At 45.7% G+C, this 26,248-nt stretch overlaps 1 protein-coding gene across 2 annotated transcripts in view; it reads right to left on the minus strand.

The window, feature by feature from the left end:
* LOC135903082 (synaptogenesis protein syg-2-like) overlaps positions 1–26,248 on the minus strand; it is a 343,784-nt gene that overhangs the window by 50,303 nt on the left and 267,233 nt on the right. The window contains exons 7-9 of one of the 2 annotated variants that reach the window (XM_065433453.2): positions 22,595–22,900; positions 21,357–21,644; positions 14,019–14,147 (exon numbers count right to left, since the gene is read on the minus strand). In XM_065433453.2, coding sequence (XP_065289525.1) covers positions 14,019–14,147; positions 21,357–21,644; positions 22,595–22,900 — 723 coding nt within the window. The remainder of the gene's footprint in view (positions 1–14,018; positions 14,148–21,356; positions 21,645–22,594; positions 22,901–26,248) is intronic. The other variant, XM_070537210.1, reaches the window with a different exon arrangement.

Consider the following 26,248-nt stretch of genomic DNA (forward strand, 5'->3'; position numbering starts at 1 on the left):
CTCATGAACCTGGTTTTAGAGAAGGCTTCCATGGACCCTGATGAACTACGTCGGAAGAGTGCTGTGAACGTGAACTTGCCTCTGGTGATCTTCGACGAATTAGTTCTTCAACCGATGCGTCGGAAGGACTCTGGATCACAGTCGTCGACGGAAGAGGTGAGCCTCGTTTTGAAAGCACTTCGGCTACAACAAGAACAGATTTCGCAACAAAACCAGCTGGTGACATCGCTTATAAGCTCTTTAAACGCTGAGAAGCCAGTGACTAAATTTGTAGAACCTGATGCATTCGACGGCATGTCATCAAGTCCAGAAGGTTGGCTTGAATTCTATGAATATGCCGCTGGAAAGAACAACTGGCACTCTAATGAGGACAAGATTACTAACATGCGTAGTTACTTAAGCGGTGTTGCACGGAAGTGGTATGATTGGCACATCATTGAAGACGCTGGCAACTCTTGGAATCAGTGGAAAGAAAAATTCTTGACGACATTCCGAAGCAACCCAGTGCAAAGGTGGGACGCCGCGCTTAATTTCAAATTCAAGCAAGGCTCCCTCGTAGAGTATTTCTTTGACAAATGCCGCCTTTTAAAGCTGGCCGAGCCTATGCTTCCTCCGTCTGCCGTAGTAGCACTAATAATGCACGGACTGCACGCGCAAGTCCTGAAGCGAGTGCAACTACGGTCACCTAAAACTATGGACGGGCTCCTGGAGTGCCTTCACGACATATCATTTACTTCAGAAGAAAATATAAACGCTAGCTCAAGCGGTCACTTCACACGGTCCGGCACGGATTGGTCAAGCCGTAATCAGCGAGAACCGCGCCGCCTTGCAGGCGGCACAGAGAGCTTGGGTTGGCGCGCTCCCAGAGGTCGGGTGCATAACATCGACAGCGACCCTGTTCCCCTACTTTCGGACGCTGAAGAGGCTCCGACGACAAAAAACTGATAAACAAGGGTGATCAGTCCGACCCGATGACCACAACTGAGACTGTTTATTTAACTTGCTCTAGCCTACTTCACATCCCTGTGAAAGTGGGAAACAGACACATGATGGCTTTGGTTGACAGCGGTGCTTCTGTGTCTATAATAAATGCCAAGCTGGTAGATGCAAGTCACCTGCATAGTGGAAGAGTACTACGGGTGCAAGGCTACGATGGAAAGGTGACAATGCATAATCAGTGGGCCTCAGTAAACATCGAGTTCCAAGGTCATGAAATAGCGAGTGAAGTACTGGTGATTGAGGGGGTGACGTATGACTTTCTGCTATCCAGACCAGATATAAAGAAACTAAAAATCAACGTATACTGGGACGATGCGGTTTTAGTGGAAGGACTATCAAGGCAAGAGACACAGCCGGATAGAAAGGATAACCTGCGAGTTGTCAATTGCGCGGAGGATATTGCAACGACCTATCCTGAACTAGTATGCATAGGAAGCTATCCACCGGCGATGACGTCACACAAGGTGCCTTTCGAACTCACCCACAAGACCGTCATCCGAAAATCACCTTACAACATGTCAAGAGAGCGCAAGATATGGTTGAAGAAGGAATTGCAGGAGATGCTAGACGCCAATATAATCCGGCCTTCGGTGTCACCCTTCGCCTCTCCCATAACTATTGCGCCGAAAGAAGATGGAACTTTCAGACTGTGCACAGATTACAGGGTTCTCAACCGACAGACAGAACTTATACCATTTCCCATGCCGAAGATAGACACGATTATAGATGAGACAGGTGGTTGCCGATGTTTTTCACGTATTGACTTGTGCAAAGGTTTCTGGCAGATCCCGCTAACCGAAGAAACAAAAATGTACACTGCTTTTATCACGCCCTTCGACCTGTACGAGTATAACCGGCTTCCTTTCGGCTGGAAAAACTCACCAGCATGGTTCCAGAAGATTATGAACGAAGTCCTGAAGCCTTTCCTAGGTGTCTTTTGTAACGTGTACATAGACGATATTATCGCCTTCTCCAAAACAGAGACGGAGCATCAGGCACACCTGTCCCAGGTATTAAATGCCTTGAGCTTGGCACACCTCAAGGTTAATTTTAAGAAAAGTGCGTTCTTTCAAAGAAAAGTGTTGTTTCTTGGAAGAGTCTTTGATGGGACTACCAAAAGCACGAAACAAGAGTCCGTCGAGAGGATATCCCAACTGGTAAAACCATATGACGTACACTCATTGCGTGTATTTTTGGGATTAGCAGGACATTTCAGGCCCTTCATAAAAGACTTTGCCATCAAAACAAGATGCCTCACGCGCCTAACACAGAAAGAAGTTCCATTTGAGTGGAATGAGGAATGTGAGAGAGTCTACCGTGATCTGGTGCACAGAATATCTGCTGACCCTATTCTACGCATACCAGATTTCACTTTACCCTTTGAACTGAATACCGACGCCTCACACTATGGGACAGGTGCAGTCTTGTACCAGAAATGTCCAGAAGCATCCGGCCGAGAAAAGCGACACGTAGTAGGTTACTACAGCTACACCCTCAAGCCACCTGAAGTCAACTACACCACTACTGAAAAGGAAGCTCTTGCAGTCCTCAAAGCAATTCAGTACTTCCGTACGTACCTAGAAGGTGCGAAGTTTACTTTGTTCACCGATCACCAAGCCCTCACTCATCTCTTGAATATGACCCAACCTAAGGGACGTATCGCCAGATGGGTGAACTATTTGCAGCAGTTCAATTTCACCATCTCCCACAGACCTGGACCCCTTTTGACTGATGCAGATGCATTGTCTAGACTGATGATACAGGCCAACAACGAACAATCGGCAGAAATCAATGAAATTAAATTGTGGGAAGGCACTGAACAATTGATTTTTAGGGAAGGTCGCTATCAAGTCCCGCCAACGCTGGTTTCCAGGGTGCTTTATTTGTACCACGATAGCCCAGAATCTGGAGGACACGACGGATTTTGGCGCACCTACAACAAGCTAGTCAAGAGATTTACGTGGCCTCACATGAAAGACGACGTCAATCGATACGTTCGTTCATGCCACATTTGTCAAATCAACAAAGTGAAATATAAGCAGCCTACGGACGCTATGATAATACCATGCCACTCAAACGTGCCTTTTGAAGTTATACACCTGGATTTCGCCGAGCTAAATAAGAAACGAGAAGGAGTCCGAAAAACGCAAGCTTTTCTTCTGGCCATAGATGAATGCACCAGGATGGTCGCGGCACGGGCAGGAAAAGAAGATGCGAATAGTGTCATCGCCCTTCTCGAACGGGATATGTTTAGGACAACCAAGACAATTGTATGTGACAACGGTCCAGCGTTCAAGAGCGAAAAGCTAACAAGATGGGCTCGAGACCATAATATATCAATCCAGTTCTGTGCGCCATACCATCCCGCAGCGAATGGGCTTGCAGAGCGCGCTATACGAGATGTTAAACAATACATCAGGATGTACGATAGTTTCCCTGGTGGTTGGAAATGCTCTTTACAAGCAGCTGTAAGACATCACAATCGCTCCTACACCAGCGGCTTGGGATGCAGCCCGCAATTCGCTTCTTCAGGAGAAACCCCTATTCTTCAGGCGGACCGTGAACTTGGGCTGTTAGAAAATCTCCAGATCGTCGAGGAAAGGAAACAGAAATCGCAGGAGGAGAGGTACCGTAAACGAATGAAAAAAAATTTTGACAAGAGACATTGCTCAGATATTCCAGACATTCAAGTCACCGACCTCATTCTAGTTAGGAAAGGAGTAAGAGAATCCAATGCCAAATTTTATGGTCCTTACTCTGTGACAAAGACGGCCACTCAGAAAGGAATATTGAAGACTGTGTGGTACATTGGCGAACGTGGCTCAGTTGAATGTGCTTCGATTGGAAACGTTTTCAAGTATTACCCCAGGAGGGGTTAGCAAAAGAAACCTGGAAGGGTGAAGCGGTATGAGCCTTGGAATAGAAGATGAAGAAGCGCAGGAGTCTGGGTTCAGGAGAAGAGAAGAAGGAAGTGAGAATAAAATGTAGACAAGATGGACGCCAGTTCCACAGCAATGCTTTACGTTTACTGTGTCCTTTAAGTAGGAACGCTACATGTTTTACAAGTATTCCTCTTGGTTCATGCACTGTGCAGCTCATTCCATCCTGCAGTTTACGGCTCGCCAAAACACTTCCTTTTGTGATTCTTACGTAATATTTGTTTTCTGTTGCGTGCCTCGTGGCATTGCGCATTGTCGTTATCCTATATTCCCTCCTTCGCAAAAGGCACCCCAGAGATTTCGTACTTTGCGGCTTCCTTGTGTACCGCTGAAAAGGAACGCCCGCTTTTTCTTGGGCGCTACACGAACATGCCCCTTCAAACGAATTCGTGTGAAATCAGTGCCAGACGTGTGGTTTACTATGTCCGCAGCGTAACTATAAGAGCATCACAGGCGAGAAAATTCTTCATTGCGTTTTTTTTTTTCAGGCAACCTCAACAGGGTGACATAGATTCGGCTGTGGAGCGCGCGTCTCGTCAGGCTTGATACGTACACGTGCAAACTAAGCTTGTCTCCGAAACTGGGCCAGTGCTGCGAGCGGGCACAAAGGGCAACATCAGCCAGGGCTGGTGCGTCACAAACGTTCCGTTCACTCGCTCATCTACTCGCGGTAATTGAATTTAGGTTTCGCTTTTTCGACGCGACAAAAAAAAAATGGCCCACATTACCAACGCCCGCTGCTCGCCCGCTTGCACGCCGCCTGCCCACGCACTGGATGGGATGCGTGGGCAGGCGAAAAGTCAGGCCCGTCGGTGGCTGAAGGCGAACGAACGAAGGAGTTATAATTGCAGGGAAAGAGCAGCGACAACCCGCAGGCGTGCGGCAGAGGGAGCTGTGAATCGTCTGCTGGTGGAAAGAACTTGGAAAGCATCCGCGACTTTTTTTATTTTATTTTGCAGCTTTATCGCGGCGCAACTGGTATGTTCTGCGTGTACTTAAATCAAGCCTGCGGCAACCGTTACTGACACTCCTTGTTCACAAAGACAAATGTTTGTCCGCAATTTGAAAGCATGGTTAGGCCTCGCACGCTGATAATTTTTCGAGTCAGGCTCTCTTCCACATCATGCCCTCGGTCCGCTTCGTGTTAAGCTGTTTGACGATGAAGAAAAAAACAAGCAATCTTTTATTTCGCTACCAATTGTTGTTGCTTATTTTTGGTCATTTGATAGCGCAGTGCTATAATATAAAACAAGAAACCCGGCGTCCTTCAAAGGAAAGCAGCTGTAAAAAAAAAGAGCTACGAAAGATTGCGAAGTCGCCGGAATTTAGTGTCCTGAATAATCAGCATGCGAAGGAATATCGATAATCTTCCGTCCTTTCGAGACATGCAATCTAAAACGCACTACATACATACATACATACATACATACATACATACATACATACATACATACATACATACATACATACATACATACATACACACACGCACACACACACACACCACCCCTCATCGGTGTAGCTTTAACTCACGCTGGCTAACTCTCCCAGGCCTATATATATATATATATGTATATATATATATATAGATATATATATATATATATATATATATATATATATATATATATATATGTGTGTGTGTGTGTGTAAAAAAGAGGAAGAGCTATTGTACACGTCGCTTTATACTTAGCATTGCTTGCTGCCCACCATCCTGTCTACCAATATACACATTATCTATAATAGTTGTATATATTATGCGTGTTTTGCTGTCACATATTTGAAAAGAACATGACCTAATCACTGCTGTGATTTTCCTAAAATTTCGCAGGAACATGGCATATTTTACGAGGGTGTACAGTGCAACCGGACAAAAGCGGATAGAAGACACACGCATTACGGTGTTTACGTTGTTTTCTTTTTCTATTTGTGTCTACTCGCGCTGCGGCATTTTCATCATGAATCTGAACAAACTAGTCCAATATCATGGGACCGCGTTTTATAGACCTGATCACTAAACATAGCCAAAGGCCATGTTATTTGCCTAGTTCCGATCGCCCCAGCAAAAAATGAGCAAACTTCTCTTAGAGTGAGCCATTCGTCATTGTCCACATCACCCATGCAACAGCGAGTAACAAACTCATCTCGACGGTCATGCCTGGTCGTAGTGCCGACGCGGGAAGCGACCACGTAGAGCGCAGATACAGGTTAATTCGCACTCTTTTTTTTTCTTTTGGACAAGCCGCTTAAGCAACAGTTCCAAGTGATATACTGAACAATCTCTACCTTGAAATGCAGTCTTGCTGCGAAATCTGCGGGAAAAGAATGCAGCGCTAAGCGTGAAATGAAAAAAAAAGAAAAGAGAAATGTGAACAGATAGCAAAAGAAGGTCGATATTTTATGGGACCTTTGAAGATGGCCCTGCAATTCCGATAGGACCAATTGAAGATGCACATGGTTTATTGTTTCTATCTTGGAGGTTTGTGACTGATGCATCAGCAGCAAAGAAAAATGCATCAAAGCTTGTTTATTTTATGATTTCTGTGTATTGTTTTCTTCCCTACGCGTCCTCTTTTGTCTATCTTTAACCACTGGTCTGGTACATGTAAACTGGACAAATATAACGGAAGAAAAATATAATAAAGGCCACACCCTTGAAAACCGAGGCTCTTCAAACTTTATGAATGAATTAATTCTGGGGTTTTATGTACCAAATGACGATTTCACTATGAGTCACGCCATAGTGGTGGACTCCGGATTAATTTTGACCACCAGGGGATATTTAACGTGCCCCCATGCACGGCACACTGACGTTTTTACATTTGGCCCCGATCTAAATGCGTCCGCTGCGGCCGGGGTTCGATCCCATGACCTCATGCTTAGCACCGCAACACCATAGACGCTAAGCCACCGTGACGGGTACCTAATGATGTCTAAGAAGGTAAAAAAAAGAACAATACATTTGAGCGCCAACTGTGGACTTCATTATTTTCACACGATACTTATCATCGCCTTTCAGCTTCATTTTCACGTCATTCGGTCGCTCATGCTGTTTCAAAATAAAGCGTTCCGTCAGCCTCCATCCAACAAATGGTGGAGGCGCGGAGCAAACGGGGACCTAAATGGAGCTCCCTGGCCGTCCAGAGTGCCCGCCATCGGGTCGTAAAGCTCGGCTTGGTGGTCCCTACGTGGGACTAGCCGGGTGGGGCCTCCCCTGCGTCTTCTCTGGACCTAATAAAGCTATTTCAGTCACTCACTCCCTCTAGGAAGATCCAAAACATTGGAGGGCACCGGGATCAAGGAGCAGCTCCACTACTTGATGCGACACCACTGTGCTGGTGGACGTGCGGCGATATCTATAACTAGCAATAACCTTTAGGTATCTATCAAGGATCTAAACAATCGTGAAGAAAAAGGAAAGAATAGCTGTCGCCCAGACACAGAGAAAACCCACCTTGCTCTAACTATGCATATCTGTTTGGGCAATCCACATCCTATAGCATATATTGACCTTTGTCATATTCTTCACAAAAACAGCAATTGATCTCATTTGACGACCACGCGTGCATTTGAACTGAATAGAGGGGCTACGTTAGAGCCAGTCATCTTAATGTGGGCATTCGGGTAGTGATACTCGACGAACAGTGTCTTATAAGAAAGGAATAACCAGGCCACGACAGGAAGCTGGGAGGTAAAACAGCGACGCGACAGTAGGAAAAGATACAGAATGGAATAAAACATGGCAATGAGACACCCACAATAGGCCGGAAGTGCGGCTTGTTCCTCGACAATGAGCGAGTCAGCTTCATTCTGTCGGAACACGACCCACTGGCTCTATTATCATCGTGCACATGTGTCTTTTTGCTTTCTGACCATCCGCTTCTTCTTCATTCATTCAGGAAGCAAGTTCGCTCACACAGCATGGCTATACACATGCATCTATGGCTCAACTGAACGTGAGACATGCACGTTTCTGGTGCGCCTCAGGACTAATCTGGGGAAACAACTGCAGCAGAAACAATAGGACGCAGGGAGGGACAAACACGTGCACCTCGAGGGCATAAGAGATGGCCGAAGCGCGCCCACGCTTCATGTGTCTTGCAGCTATATTGGGAAACACTAAGCGCGGTATGCGTCTTCGCTGGCACTAGGAATGCTTTCATTTAAATTTCGGCCAATCCACCGAGTTTCTATGAGCACACGTGTCCGTGAAATCGAAAAGTAATGCGATGCTTTTGTGGAGCAGCACTACCGTGGGTGTTGCAGGCGCCCGTATGAAAAGCCTCTTCGCAGTCTACGGTGGTTTGTAAGGCGCTCCTCAATCATGATTGCAAGCATATGATTAGGGAAGGCAAGCTGCCGATAACATAGAGTTATTATGAACGAAATCCCTACAACATGCTGCTCCAGAGCGTACAACGTACTCTTTTTTCCACACGTGAAGGGGTAACCTAATTGGTATTAGGTATAATGACACTGCTACAGATGATCGACCGTGTAATGAAAACATTCACTAACTTGTGATGCATTTGACGGACATCCGAAAATAAAAAATGATATACCGGCTTTCATTGCATATCTCAGCTGCAAATGATCAGAATTACTAATTGAGTGATTCTTTTCACAGTGTACCATACTATGTAAAGGTCCACAGAGTCTTACTGTGCCAAGGTACAGTACTATACTGTGTACAGTACTGTACTATGTCTGATAAATAAACTAGAAAAAATACAAAACAGAGCAGCCAGGTTTGTCTTGAGTAGGTACGGGAGGAGGTACAGTTGCACAGCAATGAAAACAGAGTTCAATTGGGAGTCCCTGTCGTCTCGCCGAAAGAGGCTGCGGCTAAAGCTTGTGTATGAAATATATCACAACAAAACTGGAATTGATAGGGAAATGTACTTAAAACCGCAAAACCATATATCGGCACGCACTGACCACCAGTGCAAAATTAGAGAATACCGGGCTAGGACGGGCCTGTATGCCAACTCTTTTTTTGTAAAAACTATCGCTCAGTGGAATAGACTGTCATGTGAACAGGTGTGCAGTGAGAATCAAGATGTATTCTTTTCATGCTTGTAACCCCCCTGCTGTAACGCTTTCAGGCTTAGCGGGGATATGTCTGAATAAAGAATAAAGAATGCACGAGCAAGTAAATGCCGTGACTGGTATTCTAGCGTGCCACTTGGAGCGCATTTTTTGCTTTGGTGCTTATTCATAGTATGCCTCTACTCATAAATGGTACATTTTAGCTTGTAATCTCTGCATACTTCAGTTTCTCGAAGCTATGGTAGCGCAACGATACACGGACAGAGAAGAGGAGAGGACATCACGGGCGCGATGGTGTCCACTACTAGTCTTCGTCCGTGTTTTTTTGTGCTTCAATCGGTTCGACACGCGTAAACGAACTCTCCCAAGAAAAAGAACACAATTCAGTGCGTTCTTTGCAGGTGAAGCTGCACAATGCAAGTTAAGTTTTCCATGGAACCCCCGGCTTAGCGGAATTTACATAGAAATACGTCTAATTCATCCAGTTTGTAAATCTTCATTTGCGTAATACTGCGCGACCAAACACGACACTACAAGCACACACGCAAAGAAGGACACTTTTTCGCTTAGACCCATGATACATGGCAATGAGAGATTATGCAAGCGTTTTCTATAAAACAGAATGAAGATAAATGCGTGCGCCAAGGTTACTTAACACTATTATAGATAGGAAAATGGCACTCCTGGTACACGGGAGATATATGTACTAGACAAGATGCTGGGACTTGCGTGGTGCGCGCGTTCAACATCCGCGTGTGCATGTATAATAAGGGTTTCCCGGGTAAACGGTCATATTTTAGCCAGCGAGCGCGTTGCTAATTCTGTGTGCGTCTTTGCTGTACCGTGCTCACGCTGTATTAGGGAAAGCCGTTTGCATCATTTTTTCACTTTCAGGTTGAGGTTGAAATGGCACGCATCTATACCAAGACGCGGCCAGGGATTGCATGCGTGGAGACTCGTATTCCTTGGTTTGGTGGATACGTACCACCTGCAACAGTGTGTGTTAACAGTCACCTTGGTAGTGGGTTAAGCTGAATGACCCTATAATTGCCAACTAAATTGGTCCAATCATTCAGGCTGTCTCATTTTCATCCACACCCATTTACAAGAGCTTGGCAGTTTAGCTTTGTAAAGGCTTTCAATGTTGGTGGTGCGATTTCTTTAGTACCTGCAAAAGTACGAACTCAAATTGGACTGTCTGACTTTGTCATGGCTCCGTAACTTTTTGTCTAATCGTCAGCAGTTTACTGTTGCAAATAACTACTCTTCCCCGGCAACAGAGGTTTCTTCTGGCGCACCACAGGGTAGCGTCCTCGGTCTCTTGCCTTTTCTAAACTTTATTAACAACCTTCCAAGCAATGTGTTCTCCACTATAGAAAAATTCGCCGGCGACTGCGCAATATATCGCGCAAGCAAAAGTTCACAGCCCGAGAAAGTTCAGCCCAAGAAAGTTCAAAAGCGAGACTTTGAACAAATTATGAGCTCGTCCAGTAAGTGGATAATGACCTTAAATACTTCAAGATGCAGAATAATGGCGTTTACCCGGAAGCCTGCAACTTCATCGTATCCATACCACATCAATAAGTACACTGTTGAAAATGCCTACACAATATAAATATCTAGGAGTTCTACTCACATGGACTCTTTCGTAGTCAAAACACGCCATGTTCATTGCAGCTATCGCCTTCCAAACGTTGGGACACTTGCGAGACTATTTTAAAAAATGTCCCTTCTCATATTGGCAAGCTAGCGTATATTACTCTTGTCTCCAGCTCGAGTTAGCGTCCCCCATTTGGTTCCCTCAACATATATACTTAACTGAAATGCTAGAACGGATTCGGAACAGGTCAAGCCGCTTCATTTTAAACGATTACAGCTATCAGTTCAGTGTAACACATATAAAACATAATTTCCTTACAATTCTTCGACACTTTCGGAGACATTTCCCTTTCAACACTGTTTCACAAAGGAACTCGCTCCACTCGAACACCAGAATGCGTGCAACGACCCCACTCCACGTCACATAGGCTTCACAGTCATTTTAGCTATGCCCACATTTGCGAATTTACACATGCATTTCCTTACACTTCTTTCGCTCGTGCCGTTAGGCTTTGCTATTAACCCCCCCCCTCCCGGATAGCATCGCATGCTTGTCCAAAAACTATTCATTCCGTGACGCCCTGACCAGCGGTAGGACTACTAAAATGCGACGTTGTATGCTGTCGCAACATGCTTTGTTGTCTTGGCATCAGTTTTGCACCTTATCGCGCGTTAGTACCGTATTGCCGCTTAATAACGCTAGGTCGCTAACTCGCATTAGTACCGTTTTTTTTATCTTTAACGCTGCGTAACACTCTGGTCTGGTTAATTACTTGTCCAGATCGAAAATACTTGGTGTAATTATTTCCTTATTCTTATATCATCTTTTTTACTAGAGAGTCGTGAACAAATAATTCTTTTCTACCTCGGCTGTAGTTACGAATGTGTTATGTTAAGTGCTGTTATTTTATGCAGGTAATATACATTATATATTGTCTATTTACTGCCCCTCTTACTCACATTTGAAGCCTGTAAGGTACTGTTGAATAAATAAATAAATAAATGTATTCAAATCTGCTCTTATTCCAAACACCTGACATCAAATTCACGTAACCACCGACGCAAGCAACATGCTGTGACCCGTAGCGTTGTTTGCACAAGCTAACGAAATGGCATGCTCGTTTACAGGAGGTCATTTCTTTTTTTTCTTTTAAAGCGAATCGCACGGTCTACCTCGAGAGTTTTTTTTTTCTGATCTAACTGGCTGACGTGAGGCGAAGATCATGCAGAAGTGCAGAGGATTTCAGGGGGGAGGGGGGGGGGGGGGGGGGGAGGGCTAGCGCAGTCAAAGTAGATAACCGGACGAGGAGTGCGGTGCTTGGTGCTCTTTGGAAATACTTGGTCATGGCGCCACGCAAAACCGCCTTCATCATCATCAGAGAAGCGGTGGAGCCTGCGATCGACCCGCTTCCACTTGCTTAGGTTGCGGTGGCTGGTCCAAAATTGCAGCGGCTCGCAGCGGAGACTGAAAATGCCGCTGAAAGACGTACTCGGCGAAGAAAAGTTGGCAGAGTGATGTGGCGTACTTGCCGAAAGGGCTCGCCAACAATATGCTGCCACGCGAACATCTTTATTATGTGCAAGTAAATCCTAATCCTCTTGAGCTCCAAGTAGCCAATGCCAGAGTGGTCGGCGGGCAGCCATCTTCTGTTCCTTTCTGGGCATTATCCGGCGATTCCCCAAAAAAGAATTCAGTTTTGTTCATGGGAGGCTTAGGCCCGGCCATCACAAAGTGCTGGTTGTACAATAAAGGTTTATTCCTCCACCTCCTCCTCCTTTTGAAGCATATTAAATGCTCTTTAATGCGTGCACGTAAATTCGACGGGGTTAGCATTCGCGGTTTTGAGGCATGGCGTGACAGGCAGAAGTGGGCGCAGCACGACAACTTTTGACCGATAGTGGAGGACTGATGAAGAAAAAGGTGTAGAATTAGATATCGTTATTTCTATTTTATTCGGTCTAATCATGCATAATTACTGTGTTCACTTATTGTTAAAGAAGATGTTTTCGTAGTTTTCCTGACGACACGTGACACACAGGTGCACTGAGAGTGGCCCGAAAAATGTGTGACAGTCGTGGTAGACTGATTACAGAAATGGAATAGAAAAGTTTGGACACACTTACGTTACAGCGTCCGAGAAGTAATAGAACGTAAATACAGATGAGTCTTTCCTAAAGAGAATGTCGTAATACAAGAAAACATCAGAAAAAAAATGCTAAACAATATTGAAGATCCCAGGGGAAAAGCATTCCTATATTTTCATGCCAAATGTCGTGAAAATAGGATTTGTTGACGAGTAATAAAGCACCAGTCAAATTCAACTGTGCTCAAGTGCGTGGAAAACGCCCCTACTGAGCAAGAAGGACAAGAAGCGCAAGGTGAGATCAACATGTAAGGAAAAGCTCAGCGGTCTTACCTCTCACCTTGCACAGCATTGCCTCGGCGACGAAGCCGCACCGCAAATAACATTGTTTACAGCGGTGACCTCGGAAGACGTTTTCAAGGGAATGCGTCGAGACACCAACTTTGTCTAGATTTAGCGTCGTACAGTCTAGGAAATTTAGCTTTCATCGGAGCTTCTGATGCCCCAACGGCCCAAGCGATACTTCAGACATGTATCTAATTATACTTCGTACAGTCCGTCTGGATCAGCTCCGTAGGTAGCATTACGGTGCTGCTGTGTCAGGCAGGTATATATCACAGTTTGCAGTGCCACATTTCAACTGAGCACTGCTGTCGCAGCCGAACAGAACTGAGCTAGATACAACTACTCTGTGCTTATACCACGTTATTGCTCGCATTGTTTTTCCTTCCACTCCAAAACACAGAGACAAACATTTTTGGTCATGGCCAGTCCAGAATGTTTACTTTCTTCCAGTTCGAGTAAACGGCCTGTGAGAGCATTCTGCTCATACCTCCACTCTGACTCGTTTCTCTGAACGGATTCAGTGCTGCAATTGCCATGCATCCTTTTGTGGACAATCGTGCCGTTGTTTCGTGCATGATATTGAATAAAACCTCTGCTAGAATCAACCCTCCGCAGATAAAGTTAACCGCATATAAATTTATTGCTACAGTCCATGGAACCACCATTGCTTGATAGCGGCGACACCAGGTGCTTTATTTTTCGATCCATAGCTTCAAACATTCTTCAAGGCCGTTTATCACATAAGTTGCACATATATGTACAAAAAGAATGCATTATGCTCCGCACACATACTTGTTTCATTCAGTTGTTTGGCTACTTTCTGACACTTTGCACGTAACCCCTTTTCTTTAGAGCAATAGAAAGACTTTTCATTTATTCTTCTTTTTTCGCACTTCTATCAAGTGGCAGAAGTAAGCAATGGTAGGAGCATTACGCAAGACGTGATATGGTGAAGACCGGTCGATATCAGTGAGGAAAACAGGTAAATTCCAGCCACGCTTACCTTCCTCGTCATTTCGCTTGTTACGCAGCCGAAGCGCAATTATGATGCACAGCGGCAGCAGGAACAGAACCGTGACTGCCGATATCAGCATCGTAAGTAGAGTCTCGTCGGATAGCTGGATTCTGGTCCCTGCATTGTGAAAATAGTCATATTAGGTCATTGTGAAAATGGTCATAAATGGTCATATTTTATCATGACACCGGTACAGTTTCATAAAGAAGATACGCGCCCGAAAGCTAACACTAAGCTCACTCCGAACCATTTTTATTTCTTGAAATATATGTTAACAGAAGACCTCGACCATTGGGACGACATTAACGTACTGGTAAAAATGGATGGTGAGTGATATTACAAAAAAAAAAAAAACGAAAGAACACGCCGTGACAGGCAGCTCACCAATCCTTGAAAAGAAAACTACGATCTCTGTCCCAAAACTAGAGGCAGTGAGTCAGCAACAAAGTCCGAGTGGTTTTAGCGACATTACTTTATCTCGCTTTCTCCATTTGAAACAATCCGGTCGACCTGTAGTACGATCCGGACTTCTGTATGACAAGGCTCAATTTAGTGCGTGCACTCGATTTGCACGCTGCTTTTAGTAATCTTAGAAATGGTGTTAGACGCACCAATGGAACAAAACATCAATAATAAATTCCTTAATAAATTGGGCAATGAAGGTACAGAAATTCATTAAATAATGCAGAAGGCCCACGGAAACGATTTCCTGAATAAACGAACAGTGTTGGGGCGCTATAACGTAAAACTATTCCAAACTTTTCTATTCCAATTCTGCTATCAGCCCTCCACGATTGGTTAAAAACTTTTTTCGACCACCCCCACTTCACCTGTCTGTCACGCGACGTCACGAAAACCGCGACAGCTCCCCATCTGATATAATGTGTACACACTGATTATGCATGATTTGTCAGAAAAAAGAATAACAGTTATTTCTGATTCGACCCCTTTTCGCTATTATCCCTCGGCTATTGGTGAAAAGTTTTCGGGCTGCATCCACTTCACCTGCCTGTCACACGACGTCACAAAACCGCAAGAACTCACCACGTCAAAGTGACGTGTACGCGATAAAGATGCATTAATATGCCGAACAAAACTGAATTTTCTTCGGAATAGCCGAAGGCTGCCCCGTTCCGAAAGGAATAGAAGATTACTGCCGCCGATCGCTCAGACGCTGGCTACTCGCACCTGCCGGAGAGCATGGGTGTATTTGCGTATAATAAAACTTCTTGCGTGGCCGTGTGCCGTTTTCGAGCACTTTCAGCACGTTTACTCTCTCATTCTGCCACCTCTTCTTTGCTGAGGGTCCGTTCTAGCGTCATTCTTGAGCTTCCGTTGCATGCCGCCGCGATTTTCGACCAGCCACCGCAAGCTAAGTAAGGGAAAGCCGACCAATCGCAGACGCCGGCACCACCCTCTTCATCCGGTTATCGACTTTCAGTGCAGTGGCTCGGCCCCATCGAATCCCTCTCCACTTGAGCGTTCTCCTCGCCTCTTGCCAGCCAATTAGATACGGCAAGGCGCTCAGTGTAGGCAATGTTATTCGTTTTTCAAGCAAACAAAAGTGACCTCCTATGAACGAGGAGAGCGTTTGATTGGTCTGTTCAGACAACCCTGCGGGTGACCGCCCGGTGCTTGCGTTGGTGGTTACGCAAATTTGACGTCAGGATATTGGAATAGAAATATATTGGAATAGTTTTACGTTATAGGGCCCTTGGAGTGGGTCTATCTTTTCCGAGAAGAACGCGAAACTTTGAAGAAGATGCAAAATGAGGACGCCCTCTCCACGTCGTGCAAAGACGGAAACATCGATCGCGTGCATTTGCTTAGATTCAGTGGCCACCGAATCAGTGATCCTATAATGTTACGAATGGCAGGTGTCGGGAAACTCATTCGTTCGCCTGATTTTTACAGAAAATCTGAAAATTAAAACGGTTTGTTTTCAAGATGGCGCCGGCACTATACTTACTCCTGAGGAATAGTCGAGACGAAAAGAAAGTTGCATTCAATGGAAAGCTTCAGGTGACAGCAAAGAATTCTTCCAAAAAAACTCATCACCGGCGGCGAAACTTCGGTTTAGGAATACGACATCAAGCTCTAGTAACAAGGCAAGGAGTGCAAACAGAAAAACGAGCCAATGACAAAAAAAAAGCGCGGTAGACGAAAGCAAAAAGTCAGTCGTGTTGATGGCGTTGTTCTTTTTTTTTTCTTTCGTAAAATGCTGTACCAAAAAGCGAAACTGTCGGTGCCGCTTTCTACGTGGAGTTCGTAAAGAGTTCAAGGGATTGCGTGTGCCTCGTGCGACCGAATTTGTCCAAATAGGGGGGCATGGCTTGAACACCTGTATAGACAGTCCAGGAGCTTTCTGCACGCAATTGTCTTCACGGTGCTAGAACACCGTTCCTAGTCACCGCATTTAGCCCCCTACCATTTTCATTGCAGGCCAAATGCAAACTGCTTCCCAAAAGGTCGTATTTCGGGGACGTGACGCTAATTTGAAAGGAAGCGACATTGCCGCTGAAGCGCCTAACAGAATTGAACCTCGAAAGGAGCTTCTATCAATGGGAGAAGACGGAAAACCAGCGTATTGTGTCTCTTGGGAAACATTTTGATGGTAAGAGCGTTGGTTTTATTACAAGTTGGCGAAGTTTTTTTAACGTTATGCACGAATGTTCGCGACAGACCTCACACACAATCACCGCTTCCTGCAAATACTGACTTCAAACGGCCGTTCCAACTTACGAGATAGCGAAGTAGGTACAGAAGAAGCAACGTGCAGCGCATCGATTGACGCAATAAGAAATAAATCGTGTGCAGCTAAGCTAGAGGGTCAGAAAGATGGTGGTAAGAGCCTTAAGCAGAAAATTCCGCTAACAGATGTACTCTAGTTGAGATTGAGAAGCTAATATTGTAAATGCAATGAAGAACGCCGCAACTGAAAGAAGAGGAAGAGAAGGGCAAACAGAAGGCTAGAATAGCAGTGGGTCAGTGGAATACTGACCCACTGCTATGAGAACTCATGAGTATCAGAATGCATGAGAACTCTTTCGAGTAAGCAATGACTGCAGTGAAAGGTCACTCAAGAGATAATAATGTGTTACTCATTGCCGTGATACTCCGCCTAGGATAACATAAAAACGACAGCCGATACATCACAGGCAATTGTTTCATGGGGGAGCGTGCCATGCGCCTCATTGCGGCACAGGGTGGGAGTATCTTCTCAAAATTTTATTTACTCCAGTCCCAAATCATAAATGAAAAATGTGCGCAGTGTTAGGATACTTCCAAGAAATATTTTTAAAAAATGATGTCACAAATGCCGCCAAACTCATTCGATCAAAAAAGAAAAGGTGGTGGTACTGAACGGACATGACTTGCCTGCGCGAACTTTAGCGCCATGCACCGTAACATCATCTTCCTTTTCTTGCTCTTCGAAAAGCGGGGATGCTTTCGTAAGTCTATTTTTTCTGCCATACGACAGCGAGCCGCGATTCACCACGTAGCCATCCGGTGGCACGATAAATGTTGCTCACAGAAAGAGTGGACTTAACTTCTTTTTTGTCTCGTTCTGGCGATATTTCATCCCGTCAGCCGGTCATATTTCACTGGCGCTCCCACATTTATACAGGCTAAGCAGCGAGCACCCTTTTGTCAGGCGAATTCAAGGAATCGATACGATACGCGATTCGATATGGGAAAGAACGGGCAGAATTGGATAAGTGACTCGAGTATTGATAGGTGGTGACCCTGCTGCATGCCGTTGCAACAACGCAGTATTGATTTTTTGCCAAGACATTCGGACGGCGGTAAAGATTGCGAGAGTTCAAAGTCTGGAACGGAGCATCCTAAGAATTCTTAAAAAGGTTGCGTGGCCGAGCAGTTGCGATATATCATAGCTTTGGAGTCATAAATTGCAGTCCTGCCTCGAAGCGTCTGTATAACCCGGAAACTTTAAATCGGGGGCATACGTTGTGAAGGCCATTGTTGCGTAATAGTTGTGACAGCACGCGGGAAAAAAATTAAGGAAGGACATGTCTAGAAAATACAAAGCATCCGTTTTGCAGACACACGCGCATAAGCGGCTTGGAAATGAATAACTTAAAATGTTTATGCTGATCTTGGATAGGTGGTGGCTAAATCGAAAACTGAGAGGCCTGACAATGTCATTTTTCGGTTTTGAAAGCTTAAGCGCGTCGTAGCGCTGTCCGCTAATCTACAGCCGGAAATTTAAGCCTTCCAACCAGGGTTGATGCAGAATGGCAGAACTTATCCACAGAGGTAGGCGTGCGCTGACAGGTGTCTGGGTGATGTTTTCGTAGATTAAAATGCTGATATACACGTGAAGACATTATCCCCGCTACGTCCTGTCCCTTAAAAGAAGTAACTACCAAATTTGCTTATCGATACAACATCGATGTCTGGGTAGTTTCCCGCCACATACATCACATGCAACTTAAGTAACCTTACTGAATATAACTGTCCGTCATATGCGAACAAGTGATGTGAATAATATGTATAAATTGCGGCCAAAATCAATTCCTATATATATATATATATATATATATATATATATATATATATATATATATATATATATATATATATATATATATATATATATATATATATTCCCACGTGCGTTTATTTCGGCTTCTAGCGACGCGAGCTACGCAGCTCGCGTCAGTGCGACGTCAAGCGACGCCGCTTGTGTCGCAGCGACTCCGGTCGCGTCGTACGCGCCACCTCAACGCAGCCAAGCCTACCCGCCACCTCCGCGCCCGCAGCAGGCCGTCCGCTCAAACACGTTTCGGCAAACCACCACGAGGATGACTGACATCTGGAGAACCCCAGATCGACGACCGCTTTGTTTTCACTGTGGTGAAACCGGGCACCTCCTACGAGAGTGCCCCTGATCGCCGTGTGAACTACCGCTCGACGTCACCAATACAAGCCACCACCACACCTGCGCCGCTCGTCGTCCAGCAGCCGCGAGTACCTCCGCATTTTAGCGGCTCCAGTTGCGAAGATGTGCAAGATTGGCTGGAACGTTACGAAAGAGTTGAAACCTTCAACAAGTGGTCTGACGAAGACAAACTTCGGAACGTCTTCTTCTCTCTCGAAGACACTGCTAGAACCTGGTACGAGAACCAGGAGCTGTCCCTGACAACGTGGGAGGCTTTCAAAAGGCACTTATCTGCAACTTTCGCAACTATTCTGCGCAAAGGACGAGCTGAGGCCTTGCTTCAAACTCGCCAGCAGCATCCAAACGAGTCCATAACCGTCTTTGCGGAAGAAATGCAAAAGCTCTTCCGCCACGCGGACGCCAACATGACTGAAGACAAGAAGCTTCAGTACCTTATGAGGGCCGTCAAGGAGCAACTTTTCGTCGCTCTCATTCGCAACCCACCGAGGACCGTCGTCGAATGGATTAGCGAAGCGGCGACTATCGAGAAGACGCTCGAGCTTCGCGCAAAGCAATACGACCGCAACTTACGCGCTCCTCCGTCAGACTGCGACGACTCCCGAAGTGCCTCCGCAGTGGCCCTTCGAGACACCATCTGTGCCATCGTGCGCGACGAGCTGCGCAAGTTGCTACCGGGTGCGCAACCACAAATATCCTCGCTCGCCGACGTCGTAAGGGACGAGGTACAGCAAGCGCTGGGCACACTCGATCCTGCCGAAACGGCACCAACCCTATCGCCACCTTGCCAGGAGCCGCGCGTTTCAACTTGCACCGCCGCCCTGCAAAGTCAAGCGAGGCCAACCAGCTGGCGACGCGAAACGTATAAATACGAGACCACCGCCTGCGCTAGCTCAGTCCGACGAACGCCTCAGACGCGCTTGCTGCTTTCGCCGTCACCGCGTTGTTCATTTGATTTAGCGCATAAGTTCGCCTATTAAACTCTCTTTAAGTCTACCGCCAACGCAGTGTCCCTTTCTGTCTGCCTGCGTGCCAGGTAGCTCACAGCCACCTACGTGACAATATATATATATATATATATATATATATATATATATATATATATATATATATATATATATATATATATATCAGAAACAACACCACACCTGAAACGTAGGATGAATGATTTTTGAAGTACTTCGAACAGAAAGCAGACATGCCGTCTGATAATAATGTAATACGCTGTATATTGTGTGTCATTCTGAAAACTTTAATCAAATCACTCAACTGTAGTTGAGAAAGCTCTTGTGTGCGCAACCAACAAACACATTGTAACTGCAGGCATCGGGTACACAGTAGAATTTCTTGAAGAATCTTAAACCTGAAAAAAATAGTGAGATTAATAATTAACTTACAAATTGTCTATTTCTTGTTCCTGTTTCTACAAATTCAAGCGTGCGAATTATAGTTTGCTCCACGTTTATTAACCACAAAGAGCCGGATAATTCATTGATATTTATTGTGTATGTGGCGACAGTTTATTCATAGCTTTGCGTGCTCATGATTCTCGGGTGAAGCTGTCTCTATGCTTTAATTTATAATGTTCATCGCTCATGGACTTCATACGGAATATCACGATGGTCGAAATGCGCCTGGAGTGTCAATATAATAGATATCGCAATAAAAATGGCAAGGGTGGTGTCGACCGCACGACACAGGTGACAAAAGGTGAAATTAGACACGGGACATTACGTGTGAAATTTGAGCTTCTGTCGCCTCTAACACGCCTCAAATGTATATTTCCTATTCCCCTCTCATGCGCTCTTGCACTATCTGGTCTTGCCGATATGTCGAGGGAGAATGTACAGTCGGTCACAAAAGTTTGCGAGACCGGACATTTGTGAGAAAATATAATTCTCCAGAAAAGCCAGAGCCCGTATCCTCGGCATCAAAGTTAAATTTTTGCGCCATTAAACACCACATATCATCATCAAAGTTCAATTTGTTATAATTCTCGCGAGCGGCACAGCAGCCTAATAAATTAGATACGTTATTCCTGTACCGAGCAGAATTTCATATTTATCCTAGAACCCGCGTCCCGCAGTGTTTCGTAGCCGGCCGTACACACGTACCAGCTGACGTCACCGGCCCCGCACGCTATCTGTCTACTCGCTTATATGAGAAAGAGCACATTGCCAACATCAATAGGCAAGACATACCATGTAAATCAGCATTTCTGCGTGTTTCCTAAACAGCTGTGGCATGCCGACCACTCTGGGCATACGGCGATCGGGAATTCAGGGCAACGCCGAAGAGCCAGAGAGACGAGAGTCAAGCGAGCCGTGCGCGGACCCCGCGTTATTGCAGCGGCACGAGCCCGTCGACGTCGCGGCGACGCTCGGACGGCAGCTCCGCCCACTCACCCTGAGGCACGACGAGGAAGACGCACGGCTGCTCCTGGCGTCCCACCTCGTTGCGGGCCCAGCACAGGAGCGTGCCGTAATCGTCGGTGGAATGCGCCGCGTAGCGCGCCGTGCTCTGGGTGCCGTTCCAGTGGACCGAGTCGAGCTGGTGGCTCTGCAGGCTGGAGTTGAAGAGCCAGAGGAAAGTGACAGCCGCCGGGTGGGCCTCCACCTCGCAGGACACGTCGACCTCCTCGGCGCGTGCCGCCGTGTACACCACCCGCTGGTGGGAACGGCACACGGGGGAGTCTGCGAGCGCGACGTCAGTTTGCATGTCACGTGGTGGGGCGGAGAGCAGAAGGAGAGAGGCCTTCCGTCACTTAGCGATTGCCTACCGTTTGCAGAAGAACGTGAAAAAGAGCTCGAAAGAAAATGCATAACCACTTTGGATACGAACCTTTCGAATGGAAAAAAAATTGACGTTCACCGAGAGCAGTGCAGAGCTGCTAAAGATACAAAATGCTGGTTTATAAGAAAAAAAAAAGAAAAAAGCTTTGCGGTTGAAGAACAGTTCGTATTCGTCAAGTGATACAACCCTGGACCAACACATTTCTGGGGTGTGTGCTTTACCATCTGTGCGAACCAGGCGGCTAGAAAATTGCATTCCGAAGAATAATTACTGGAGAACTCGAAGATTTTTATAGCTCCGCGCTAGTCTGGTGTCATATTTCTCGCATGTTTGTCTACGTTGTCAAGTGCATTATATACACAAATGTGTCGACAGGATTCACTCAGACGAATAAACGATACAATCGACTACGACGAACACTAAAGTGTTCTTAGTAGTCACCCAAATGAAATGACGATCTCGAGAGAATGAGATGCCAAAGTTGGGAAGGTTAGCCGGAAGAATACGCAGTTTGCTACCCTGTAATGAAGAAGGTGGTAAGGGTGGAAAAAAGATTAGAAAAAACCACACAAAGAGAGAGAAGGGAACGAGTTGTTTAGAAATGTAGCACTTGAAAGAAAAAGGACGCTACTTTTCTCACCTCGGCTACTGTTTTGCATCGCAACTCGAGTGACATGAGGCTTATAATCAGTAATGAGCCTTCAAGTTGCATCTCCCAGCGACTACACTATAAAGATGCATGAGCTAACTTTAGCCTGCGCAATACGAAGCCTATTGTTTTGCATGAAACCAAACTTTTTTTTTCTTTTTTGTAAATTTTGGCAATCGGAAATAATATACTGAAGCGTACGTTTGACGTGTATGCTGACGTCAGCGCTCGTGCCCACGCCTTCCGAGTTGGCTCCCAAGCAGGAGTAGTTGCCCGAGTGAGCGGTGCCGACGTTGCGAATGACAAGGTTATTGCGCACGGGCCTCTTCCCGCCAAGCATATCGGCGGCCGTGGGAGCGGGCCGCAGCTCACGACCGTTGAACGTCCACTGGACCTCCTCCACCGGTGGGTTGGCGTCGATGACGCACAGGAAGGTGACGTCCGTCCGTTCGCGGATGTTGTCGAACGACATCTGGTGTCCGAGACGCAGCTGCACCCTCGGTTTGTCTGCGCGCAAAGCAGGCAGTACGGTCCAGTTACGCGGGTAGAGTGATTTATCGCACGTTCACTGAGGTTCCACTTCATCACCCAACGGTACAGTGAAAGTGCAAAGGCACGAGACCACCTCAAGTTCTAATAAGACGTATTCACAGCTTTAATGCTAAACTTCTTATAATCCATTCCAAAAGCGTCTGAACTGTGTAAATTTTTTGAGCAACCGACCATATTTACCCAGTGGCATTAGGAGTCCTTTGGTAAGACGGTTTTCCGCTGAGCATGACGTCACTGGATTGATTTCCGGCTACGAAGACGCATTTTGAAGGAACCAAAATAAAGAACTGCAATTAAAGTTATTCTGGAGACCTTAACTGGAGAATGCATGACGCCGAATGTGTTACCTTGGGACGTTGAACGCAACGCGGCATGCATGCATGAATTAATAAATGAATGAATGAATTATTTAATAAATCGATCGCCGGATTGATCAATCGATGCGAGCAATCTAAAGTTAATTGTCTATAATAATGTTTGAGATCTTGGGGATTAACAGCATTCGTTCAGCAGAAGTTAGAATTCAAAAGCATATTTCGTCACCTATGTCGCTGTCCGCAATTGGGGTTCTGCAATTGGGGTTTCCCTCACGTTGATACAAGAACAACGTATTATTTACGCGTCTGTAGAACACGTATGAGTCAATGAAGTGGTTTATTTGCCGAGCGCAGACCCTTTCAGAAGGCGACACGGTGTTCATTAGCGCCATCTTTTCCTCCCCATTTTTTGTTCTCAGTGGATTGAGTAAAGCAATTATAAGGCAAGCTTTTTGTTCTTCCTCGAAATAAGTGGATATAAAAAGTTTGTTGAACGAACGTTATCACTTTCCACGTGAGCTAAGTGCTGCTACGTGCTTCCTATTATGGGCCCTTCAAATGGCCGTGATACTGCTTGCTAGGCTCAAGAATGACGATCAGCTCTATTCTAGAGCAAAGTCTCACTGAGGTTTAAACCTTTATTGGGCAAACGCTGGTGTTCATTTGAAATTTCACTTGTATTGTTGCGATGTGGCGCTTCAAAATTTACACTTTGACCGTTGGAACGTTGGAACCATAACAGACAGATCACTTGAAGTCAGGAGGCCTTGCTCCAATTAGCACGGGTTATATGTTTAACTGCTTAAATGTCGCTGTAATAGAGAGGCTTGTAGCTGCACAGTTTTAACATGCGTATTCTTGAAGGGCCATAACGCTGTGTTTATAAGCATAAGGCTCCTTGAAAGTATCCCACTTCTTCTATGAACGGGAAGTGGCATCACAGATGTTGCAGAAACACTGAACTTTTTTTCTGGCTTGAGGGCTCATACTTTTAGGGTACAGTGTGAAAATGTAAATACGGAAAGGTTATTAGAGGAGGCAGAAGGGTCTGTATCAGCAGTCGAATACGCAGCGCATTTCATGCGAAGCAAACAGCAACCCTCTGCAAACATCTCAAAATTCGGGGAAAGAACAACATTGGGTAGAAATTACTAATGAAGCTGTTTCCCTCGGAGTTGTTCTTGTTTTCTAAAGAACATGGAAACTGGCACACTTCATCATTTGCTTTATTTTCGACACGTCATTTGCCAATTTTAAAAAATACGTTTTGACACTGTTATGAGCGTGAGTTGAAGGGAATTAAGCGCCCTCCCATATGAAGCCCACAGCACGTTTACTAGTTCATTATGCGTCACCTCAAAGAACGGATAGAGAAACAAACGAAGGAGACGACAAAAGCGCGTTTCTTTATTATTTTACTGCCTTTCATAATGTTCAGAGAGGAAGAGAGGCGCAGAAGGAAAGTGAACGCACTTTTGTGCGTTTTGGATACACGTGGCGTGTGCGAGTGCATTTGGCTCCGTCCCCGCGCGTGCTCGTAATCACCGCGCTTTTCTTACCTCTCTTTTTCTTCTTTCTATTCCCCTGTCCACCCACTACTTAGTTTTCTGGACAATCTGCGATCGTAACGCGATTCAATCAACTGTCGGTGTACACGAACACAATGGAAGACAGAAAATGTTCAGCGAAGCCTTAATACGTTTGCTAAACTTTACATGAACGTTGATACCTTACATTAACGCCACGCTTAGCCATCTAAAAGAAATAATTGTTATGCATTTTCTACCGTTGTGCGTTTGTTTTTACTTTTCAATGTTACCGAAGTTTTGCGCCCAATACATTTTACATAGCGTCAGAGCTTCTTCTCAAGCAGCGAAAACTCTCATCTGACAGCTCACAATTTGTGAATGCAAACACGTGCAAGCTAAACGCTCAAAAATAGCAATGCACAGAACAAATTGAGCAGAAAGAAAAAGTACTCCGGCACTTAACGTTACCCCCTAGCAATGCATCGTGCGTTTTAACTGGGACTAAATTAATGCGCGCTGCTCTCGCAGCTTAGGCGCTTAGGTGCACTACAGTCTAATCCGTGTACTTCATGTTCTCAGTAAGCAACTATGTGCAGAATAGCATAACTATTCTGGTCGAATTTCTCGCAAATACCTGCAGCGAAGCCACGACGAAAGCACGACCCTCTGCGTTATCGTTATGAGCGCCACTTGCTACAGCGGATGAACCGTTGCGTTCAAGTTGCTCGCTGCCACTGCGGGCTTTGCAGCGCGAAGGCTAGCTCGTGCTTTCTTTGCGAGTGCTTCTAGAATTCGCTGACCGTGACTGCTGGCGCTCTTGTCGAGTAGATCACACGCAGGAGAGCACTCATATAACGATTCGGCTTTTGTATATCCATATGTGATTCTCTTCTACAAATGTACCGGCGCCCAGCTCTATACCGGCACGAAATTACACAATGAAACATGAAACGCTACCTAAATATCCTCCCTGCAATAATCGTGCGCTTTAAACTCGTAATTCATTTGCTGTAAAGCGACGTTTTCCACGCCTTCGTCTCCGGGAGTTTGACGCGCCGGTCTTGTCGGGTTCTCACACGCAGTAAAGCGAGTCGATCCCGGAGAAAGCGCGATGGCAATGCGAGCCGGTACCACGAATGGCGTAATGAAAAAAAAGGCAGACGCATTAATAAAGGCACTGATCATTTCGTAGGGTTTTAGCCACCCAAAGCAACGTCGGCGCTGCTACAGACGCCAGGTGGTGTAGGGTTTCGGAATAATTTTAAGCACCTAGGTTTCGTAAAGAATGAGTTAAATCTACATATACACAGATTTTTTTTCTTGCATTTTGCATTCATCGAAGAGCGGCTGCTGTGGCCGGGAGTCGATCACATGACCTCGCACTCCGGAGCGCAACTCCATCGCCACTCGGCGATGGTGGTTCGGTTGAGGGGGGGGGGGGGGGCGATTTTGGCAAG

The sequence above is a fragment of the Dermacentor albipictus genome, chromosome 1 (genome assembly GCF_038994185.2).
Source record: "Dermacentor albipictus isolate Rhodes 1998 colony chromosome 1, USDA_Dalb.pri_finalv2, whole genome shotgun sequence".
NCBI lineage: Eukaryota > Metazoa > Arthropoda > Arachnida > Ixodida > Ixodidae > Dermacentor > Dermacentor albipictus.